The sequence below is a fragment of the Palaemon carinicauda genome, chromosome 30, assembly GCF_036898095.1.
Source record: "Palaemon carinicauda isolate YSFRI2023 chromosome 30, ASM3689809v2, whole genome shotgun sequence".
Lineage (NCBI taxonomy): Eukaryota > Metazoa > Arthropoda > Malacostraca > Decapoda > Palaemonidae > Palaemon > Palaemon carinicauda.
Window position 1 is genome coordinate 50,178,250 of NC_090754.1, and position 10,000 is coordinate 50,188,249.

The 10,000-nt window shown below is 31.6% G+C and overlaps 1 protein-coding gene across 5 annotated transcripts in view; it reads left to right on the plus strand.

The window, feature by feature from the left end:
- Positions 1–760: 760 nt before the first annotated feature.
- Positions 761–10,000, plus strand: part of LOC137623093 (cell adhesion molecule Dscam1-like) — a 317,782-nt gene continuing 308,542 nt past the window's right edge. For all 5 annotated transcript variants that reach the window (XR_011040551.1, XM_068353749.1, XM_068353750.1 and 2 more), the window contains exons 1-4: positions 761–1,020; positions 2,128–2,289; positions 7,200–7,484; positions 9,712–9,831. Coding sequence is in view for 4 of the 5 variants with exons in the window: in XM_068353749.1 (XP_068209850.1) it covers positions 819–1,020; positions 2,128–2,289; positions 7,200–7,484; positions 9,712–9,831 (769 nt within the window). In the remaining variant the exon portion in view is untranslated. The remainder of the gene's footprint in view (positions 1,021–2,127; positions 2,290–7,199; positions 7,485–9,711; positions 9,832–10,000) is intronic.

Here is a 10,000-nt window from a genome sequence, read left to right on the forward strand (position 1 = left end):
ATATATTTTGTAATTAACGTTCCAGGTAAATCTATTAGTTCTCCTTTTTATCTATAGACAATAGTTTATAGAGCTTTGTATTAAAATTTCTTTTTTCACTGTCCGGGGCTTTGAAAGTATATTGAGCTACCATGTTATCCATCCTTGCATTTTTATCAAAATAAATTAATTTAAATCTATAATATAATTAATTAAAACCCAAGAAACTATAGTCCATTTCTTTTAGCGATGCATATTTGCACCGACTCGCAGCGGTGCCCTTTTAGCTCGGAAAAGTTTCCGGATCGCTGATTGGTTGGACGAGATAATTCCAACCAATCAGCGATCACAAAACTTTTCCGAGCTAAAAGGGCACCGCTGCAAGTCGGTGCAAATATGCATCGCTAAAAGAAATGGACTATAGATCAGAGCCGCTAAACTCTACTATTTAAACTCAAACCATCGTGAACGGAAAATAGTTAAATCCTTAAAAATGTAAATATTAATTTAAACAGAAAACATAATCAAATATCTTTATATTCCAGCCAGCTAAACTCGACAATTTAAAACCCAAACCTTCGTGAACGGAAACTAGTTAAATTCTTAAAAATTTAAATATTAATTTAAATAGAAAACATAATTATCAAATATCTTTATATTCCAGCTAGCTAAACTCGACAATTTAAACCCAAACCTTGAACGGAAGGGAGTTAAATCCATAGAGTTAAATATTAATTTAGAACAGAAAACATAATCACCAAATACCTTTACATTCCAGATATTTAAAAGGACAGTACGTCTCCGCCCACGGTGACGTCATCAGTCACGTGAACATCAGCATGGTACACGTAACAGACGGAGGCACCTACACTTGCACGGCGGAAAATAGCGCGGGGAAAATATCTCATTCTGCCAGGTTGAACATTTACGGCGCCCCTCACGTCAGGCCCATGGGGCAGGTGTCCGCCGTGGCTGGGGAGACGTTCGCTGTGACGTGCCCTGCTTCAGGATACCCTCTGGAAAAGATTGTCTGGAAGAAAGGTAAGACTAACTCTCTCTCTCTCTCTCCTCTCTCTCTCTCTCTCTCTCTCTCCCCCCCTATACAATACTAGTGTACGTGTCACACACACATACACACACACACACATTCAACCCCTCCTACCCCTTCCATCTTTCCTTACTACTAATGTGGTTTCAGAGTGTACCTCTCGGTGTACCCTCCCTCTAACCTGGGTGTGACTACTCCCTCACCCCCTACCCAATGGATGAGGAGAGACCGAGTAGTTATACGTCTGACAATGCCGTTGAGTGTGACCTGAAAGAAATGTGTACATGTTTATATATATATATAATATATATATATATGTGTGTGTGTGTGTGTGTGTCAGGCTATATATGTATATATATATATATATATATATAGCCAGACACTTGCTCTTCATTATATAGGGTTGGTGTGTATTGATAACATTTCACCAACATCATGATGAATTCCAGGTAAAATTTTATTGTTATATTCCCGACCTATACTGTGGAAGCAGCGTTTACTATTATCGAGAATATCTTTAAATGACCGTAGACTTTAAAGGTAATATCTGAGGTAAAATTTTATTTTCAACTTATGACTTCAGTACAGTATAGTGTGGAATCGAAAATATCTTTAAATGACCGTAGACTTTAAAGGTAATATCCGAGGTTAGAAAAGAAAAATGACTTCCTGACTCCAGTACAGTATATTGTGGAATCGAAAATATCTTGAAATGACCGTAGACTTTAAAGGTAATATCTAAGGTTAAACAAAAAAAAATTAACTTCCTGACGCCAGTACAGTATATTATAGAGTCGAAAATCTCTTTAAATGACCGTAGACTTTAAAGGTAATATCTGAGGTTAAAAAAAAATTAACTTCCTGACTTCAGTACAGTATATTGTGGAATTGAAAATATCTTTAAATGACCGTAGACTTTAAGGATAATATCTGAGGTAAAATTTTATTTGGAACTTCCTGACTTCAGCACAGTATATTGTGGAATCGAAAATATCTTTAAATGACCGTAGACTTCAAAGGTAATATATGGCTATTTCTTTCAAGTTCATTCAGAATTCAACGCAGAGTAGCTGTTAACTCAAACCATCTCCATCTTCCAGACACTATACGTCTTCCCACTAGCCACCGGCAGAGGGTGTACCCAAATGGCACCCTGGTGGTGGAGCAAGTAACCAGAGGCACTGACGATGGACAGTATTCCTGTACAGCATTTTCTCGTCAGGGACGCTCTGATACCCAGACCCTCAACGTCAGAGTCATGGGTGAGTCGAGTGTAACCTTTTGTTTGTTAAGGGGGGATATGATTTTTTATATAATATTTAGTCTAGAGGTATTTTTTTCAATTGAATATGTGGCGTCTTTTATTGTTATTTTAACTGAGTAAGAAGTATTTTTATCTTTTCCACTATATTTCTTACCTCTATCATATTGACATAAATATGAATAGGAAAAAAAGCATGAATAATTAATAAGAATTGAAACTTCACAATTTCAATTAAAAAAAACAGGAAGCATTTCTATACGAGTTTAATTACATAGAAACTGAAAAAGGCAGTTTTTTTTCCATCGTTGTTTCTTGGTTAATATCTTTATTATTTACCCTTCATTATATTTTTTTGTTTTTTTAAACCCTTTATCAAATTTTTTCCCCTTCCGTGTTTGTTTATTGTAGTATTTTAATAACTAACTGAAATGTTTTTAAGATAACATTTTTTCTTAAGCCTTTTATGACACAGTTTATGAGAACTGCAAAGAAAGTTGTTGGAATTTTGTATTTCATTTTTGCCAAACATTTCATGTTAATATAATTAAAGTCAGATAGAAATATATGATTTTATTTTTATATTTTTATATTCTATATTACCAGAGTTCATGTTACAAAATTAAGATAAAGATATTTTATTTTATTTTTATATTTTATATAACCAAACAATTAATGTTATTAAAGTCAGATTAGAAATATATGATTTTATTTTTATATTTTATATAACGACAGAGTTTATGACATATAAAGTTAGGTAAAAAATATATGATTTTATTTTTATATTTTGTATAACGACACAGTTCATGATATATAAAGTCAGATAAAAACTATATGATTTTATTTTTATATTTTGTATAACGACACAGTTCATGATATATAAAGTCAGATAAAAACTATATGATTTTATTTTTATATTTTGTATAACGACACAGTTCATGATATATAAAGTCAGATAAAAACTATATGATATTATTTTTATGTAACCAAACAGTTCATTTATATAAAGTCAGATAGAAATATATGATTTTATTTTTATGTTTTATTTAACCCAAACCGTTCATGTTATATAAAGTCAGTTAAAAATATATGATTTTATTTTTATATTTTATATTTTTTTTGATACCCAAATATTTTATGTTTTATAAAGTAAGATAGAAATAAAGGAATTTATCTAATGAATTATTTAATAGGATTAATTACAACTTCATCATATTTTAATTAAATACGTTTGTAAGAATTTTAGATACATATATTTGGAATAGTTTGAACCTGTAAGAATAGAACTTTCTTTTTGCGTCTTTTTTAATGTTTACTTTGGCGTATATTTAATGTTTATTTTTAAAATATAAGCGAAATTTCTTTTTCAGGGCAATAGATGAATTTGGGCTATTATTTCTTCTGATTATGTGAATTTGTTAACTTGAATTAGCTTAATTATTAGTTCTTTTTGTCTATATAATTACATTTATCCAAATCAAACCATTGTTCTCTGTTCTCGGGTAGTGCCATAGCCTCTATAACCATGGTCTTTCACTGTTTGTGGGTAGAGTTCCCTTCCTCTTGTTTTTTTTTTCTTGTTTTTTTTATAAATTATATTTATTTCAATTTTACTGTTCTTAAAATATTTTATTTCAATTATTAATTACTTCTCTTATAGTTTCCTTATTTTCTTTCCTCACTGGGCTATTGTCCCTGTTGGAGCCATCGGGCTTATAGCATCCTGCTTTTCCAGCTAGGGTTGTAGCTTAGTAAGTAATAATAATAATAATAATAATAATAATAATAATAATAATAATAATAATAATAAGTATTATTATTATTATTATTAGTATTATTATTATTATTATTATTATTATTATTATTATTTATTATTATTATTATTATTATTATTAATTGTGGTAAATTGATGACTTCACAGTAATATATAATTGATAATTTCCGGTTGTATATTTTTAAAGCTAATTAACCTTTATTATAGTTGCAGTATTCAATAATTTTCTATAATACGTACTGCCATTTTAATTGTTTTTATTCCAAGGCCCCGTTAAATGCATGCTAGAATTTAAATAATATTTTTCTTTTATTCCAAGGCTTCGTTAAGACATAGTGTTAACATCTACTTGACTTGAACTTTTTTTTTTTTTTTTTTTTTTTTTGGTGGCTTTGATTTATTTCATTGCAGTCTAAACTTTTCCTGATTTATATCATTATATCTGATTTTTCCCCCTTTTAAAAGATTTTTAGCAAGTTTACCTTTTGCTTTCCTTGAGGGGAAAGATTTTAGACATTACAATTTTCCTTGTAGATAATAGTATGATTTATTCTCAAAAGTTATCCTTGATTTTTTTTTTTTTGATAACCTTTCTAACTTTAATTACCAATTTTTAAGATTTAAAGTTACTCTTAATTTGTTTAACCTTTTTCCAGCTTCTTTTTTTATATTTTTTTTAACTTTAATTATCCATTATCAAGATTTTTTTTTTACTTTCCCAATTTAGAAGAGAAAGGTTCAACATGGTCTTCAAATAAGTCAAAAACTATTACCATTATAGATGAATTATTATTAATATTATTATTAAAGTAAACACATCATTATGGATTCCAGGTTAAGTTTTATATGTAATCTTTATTTTTTTCATTTAGTTTGAACATAATTTAAACGAAAGGTTATTTCAATATAGATAAATAGTCTGTATTTTCCACAGGACTATATCTAACTATCTGTTCTATTTACCCTTATCTCCTTCTATGTCTTAATGATTGAAATTTTTAGTCAATAGTTAGCCTTTAATTTTTTTTTCTAGAAATAATATAAATGTCTAACTTAAAACCTTCTAAACCCATTTTTATTGTCAGGAATATTTTCCTCATATTTAACTAAGTAATTCAATTACACAATCTAAATCATGCTTTAGAAACTGCTTATTTATCCGCCACAGCTTGTAGGTTGTTTTAAGCATTTTCAGACTAAATAGTTTCCTGAATATATTTCACAATGCCTCTAAATTGCTTCCTCTCTGCAATTGATTTATTCGGCTTTATTATCTTATTATTTAAATTTACAAAAAAAAAAAAAAGTTTCTCGTGGTTTTATTATTAACATGCTAACTCAAAACTATGTAAATATTTAACTTTTTCGAAATATAAAAATTCAAGCAAGTATTTCCTTATTATATAAACATTTCTTTAATTCATTGTTATTTAACTTTCGAAATGTAAAAATTCAAGCAAGTATTTCTTTATTATATAAACATTTCTTTAATTCATTGTTATTTAACTTTCGAAATGTAAAAATTCAATCAAGTATTTCTTTATTATATAAACAATTTCTTTAATTCATTGTTTTAGTAAAATCGTAGTCATCCAAAAACATTTGGATTAAGTAGAACTTGTTATATCAAAAAGAACAATTTTGTTATTTAAAAATGAACAATTGAGATAAACATCCCAGTATGTAATTCATTTTCTCATCTAAATATTTTTACTTTTTTGCGGCTTCTGCACCAAATATTAAATAACCTTCAAATTATTTTTCCATCGTTCATTTGACTTAATTGCTTTTGCAGCCATAAATTCACCGTGCTTAATTCGCATACCTTAACACTTTTTCTCTTAGGATCAACATGATTAATATGTGGCGAGTTTTATTCATAATGGTATTAATAAATTCACTAATATTTCAGATAATAACAAACTCTTATTGAGTTTTATATTTTGTACTAATCATATTTTATTACAGGCCTCTTGAAATTGTATGTTTCGTTATAAAAAGCGTATTTAATATCACGACATTGCTTATGCCTTCTAATTTTAGTTTTAAATCGTACTTTATATAAAAAAAAACTAATTTTTACAAAGATGTAAGGAATATTAATTTCCGTTTTTTTTTTTTTTTTTTTTTTTTTTTTTTTTTTTTTTTTTTTTTCAATCTCCTTGGCTTTTGAGGTGGGTTTATGTGTGGTGGCTATATATATTATTACAGTGCCTCCAGTCCTCCAACCCTTCCACTTCCAAGAGAGGTTACAGGAAGGCGACCGTGCCGGCATTTCATGTATCGTGAGCAAGGGTGACCCCCCCATCAAATTAACATGGGCCAAAGATGGGCAGAGCATCGACGGCCTAGAGGGCATCTCCATTTCGAGTCCTACCCACTTCTCGAGTACTCTGATGATCAGCAGATTGACAGCCCAACATAGTGGCGAGTACACTTGCAGGGCCTCCAACGAATGGTCAGAGGTGTCCCACTCGGCCTCACTCGCTGTGAATGGTAGGCTCCACACGCCTTCACCGGGAAAAAAAAAACAAAACACTCCAAAAAGCATGGGTGTGGTCCTCACCAAACCAAAAATATATATATATGAACGATTCTTCCTCTCCACTTTTGTTATTCTTATCATTTCCAGAATTTTCACGTGTCGGTTTCGAGCGCTTACACGTGGTTTAACCTGACTTACCGCGACTGTAACTTTTCTTGTGTTTTAGTCCTGGCTCTTTATTCCATACTCTTACACTTACATCTCTCTCTCTTTCTCTCTCTATTTCTCTCCGTATTTGGCTTTTAATCCTTATGAACCTCGCTTATTTTGACTAGTACTAATGCTACAGAGTAGATTATGTATGACAGAGTTCGTACCGAATGCAGACCAAGCCACATTTGGAGCTGGTACAAGTCCGTGTTATAATCCTAGTAGCACTGGTATTAGTTTTACAATTTTTTTTGGCTTTTCTGTGCTGGCATCAATCAGTAGGACCCGTTCCCATACTTCCCACGGGTCGTAATACTATATATATATAGCCTGCTGTGTTGCAGCGGGCTCACCATACAAAGAAAAAGAAACCAATAATGTATAAACTGACTCTTTTTTCGCTTTGCTTCTCGTGAGTGTGAGTGTGTGTGTGTGTTTACAGTTCCGCCCCGGCTAGCCAACATGGCCTTCCCAGTGGGGACTCGCGCGGGGATGAGAGCGCAGGCCACCTGTCTTATGCAGGAGGGTGACCAGCCCCTGACCTTCGCCTGGAACAAGGATGGACGGCCTCTGGACGGGATCCGAGACGTCCGCACCTCGCAGCTCGATGACTACACGTCCATTCTGGTCATTGAACGGGCGGCGGCTGATCACTCCGGCAACTATACGTGCGCAGCTACGAACCCCGCCCGTACCTCCACCGTCGAAGCCCAGCTGACCGTCAGCGGTAGGCCGCCCACGCCAGTAGGGGTGAACTGCAAAATAAAAGAGAATTTTAGGATTTGGGGGCTTTCATTATGAGGGGACATTGCGCTTTTGCTCATAGCCTTTTCAATAGGGTGTGTTAGACATTAGGGAAAGCCAATGAGACGTTAGGAGGTAAGTCCAGCCCAGGGCAAGACGACGGAAATATGACATTGCTTCGACTAAAACAGACACTTTCTTCTCCACATGAATGAGATGGGTTGAGATAAGCTTGCAAAGGCATTATTCCCAACAGTAAATTTCTTAAATTTAATGTTTTTTTTTTATTTATTTATTTTTTTTTCAAAAAATAAAAGATATTTATCTACCCCTCTTAAGATATTAACTCAATAAAAACTGGCTTATCCCAATCCATGATGTACAGAAATCGAGTGCACGTCTTTGTTAACTGACACAAAACACACAGACAATGAGGACATTCCATGCTTACTGGCAAGCAGAATCAGAAATTTCGAATCACAGGCTTTTTCAGAAAGTTTATTTTCCAGTGAAATATAGATTTCAACATTTAAAAGCAGAGCGACTCCCATTTTTAATTACCAAGGCTGTGTGCCCTGAAGCCATTTTGAAACGAGATTATGTTGTTCATTTGTGAAATCAAACTCAACTCTTTAGTAATAATTCTGGCTTTTACTAGTTATCTTCAGTCTAATTCTGAAATGTTACTAGTTATCTTAATCTAATTCTGACATTATTAGTTATCGTTTATCAAATTATGAAATGTTGCTAGTTATTTTAATCTAATTCTGACATTACTAGATATCTTCAATCTAATTCTGACATTTTAATAGTTATCTTCAATCTAATTCTGACATTTTACTAGTTATCTTCAATATAATTTGACATTTTAGTAGTTATCTTCAATATAATTCTGAAATGTTACGAGTTATCTTAATGTAAGTGTGACATTTTACTAGTTATCGTCAATCTAATTCTGCCATTTTACTAGTTATCTTCAATCTAATTCTGACATTTTACTAGTTATCATCAATCTAATTCTGCCATTTTACTAGTTATCTTCAATCTAATTCTGACATTTTACCTGCACATAAATCTAGTTACTTCCAATCTAGTTCAAAACAGAAACTAACTTCTGAACTGTATCGAATAAAAAATAAAATAGCCACGATTCTAAATTTCTTGACGTCTGCTTCAAATAATTGTATTCACTTCGGCAAACAGCATATTATAAGCATTTTAGAGCAGTGTTATTTTGGTGTCTCGCCGCTACCCACTGTGACTGGTGAGGACTGGTTGTGACTGGTGGTGACTGATGGAGACTCTTTGACTGACTGCGTGTATCCTGTGTGGGGAGTCCTTCTCTTCTCTGATTCTTTCTCTTTAGACACAGAAATTTGATCATCCATAGATATCACTCGTGTATCCCCAAACTCATGTTATTGGAACTTTATAATTATGTATATATGTGGATATATATACATAATGGATGTATACATATGTATATATATATGTATATATATATATATATATATATATATATATATATATATATATATATGTATATTCATACATGTATGTATATATATATATATATATATATATATATATATATATATATATGTATGTATGTATATGTGTATATATATATGTATATATATATATATATATATATATATATATATATATATATATATATATACATACATATATTCATACAGTCTTGGCATTGATTAGATGTGCTTTGAATGTCTCACTATATTAATTCTAGAATGGAATTAGTATTAGATGCAAAGATTATATATCTATATTTTTTATATAATAACATTTGTGGCTTCGTTATGCTCCTTGCCGTTAGTATATTGACTGAGAACAGCAGCTTTCATTCTATAATGTTTTGGTTTTATTTCCCAAGAACTTCCCATCTTCGAACCAGTTCTTTGAAACGGCAGTGCTTCTTTTTATAATATTTTTAATTAAGGTTGCAACAGATGCATTGGCATCTGTCATATGCTTTTATAATAGGTGCCTGCTAATATTTCATATGCATTTTCATTACTTCAATATACTTTTTTTTTGCTGGCAAAAATATAATTTTATTTAGCTTACAGATTTCCACTTAAGATATGATTTACTTGTTTGAAATATGTGGACATACAGATTTGTTCATCTCATAAGAACTGAACGTTCGAGTGCCCTCATTAATGAATACCCCTGTGCCCCTTCTTCAGTGCCGCCCACTTGGGTAGTTGAACCTTCAAGTGCCAACGTTCCCTTGGGTGGTCACGTGGCACTGCACTGCTTGGCCAAAGGATTTCCAAACCCGACTGTTGTGTGGAGGAAGGAAACAGGTAGGATTTTAGTCTTTTTTCATAATGTTCCTACAAAAGCTCAAACTTTAAGCTTATGTTTTTATGTTGAGCAGGTTAACATAAGTCTCTGTATATAGTTTATTTATGGAAGATGTATTTTAATATCGTTACTGTTCTTAAAATATGTTATTTTAATTGTTTATTATTT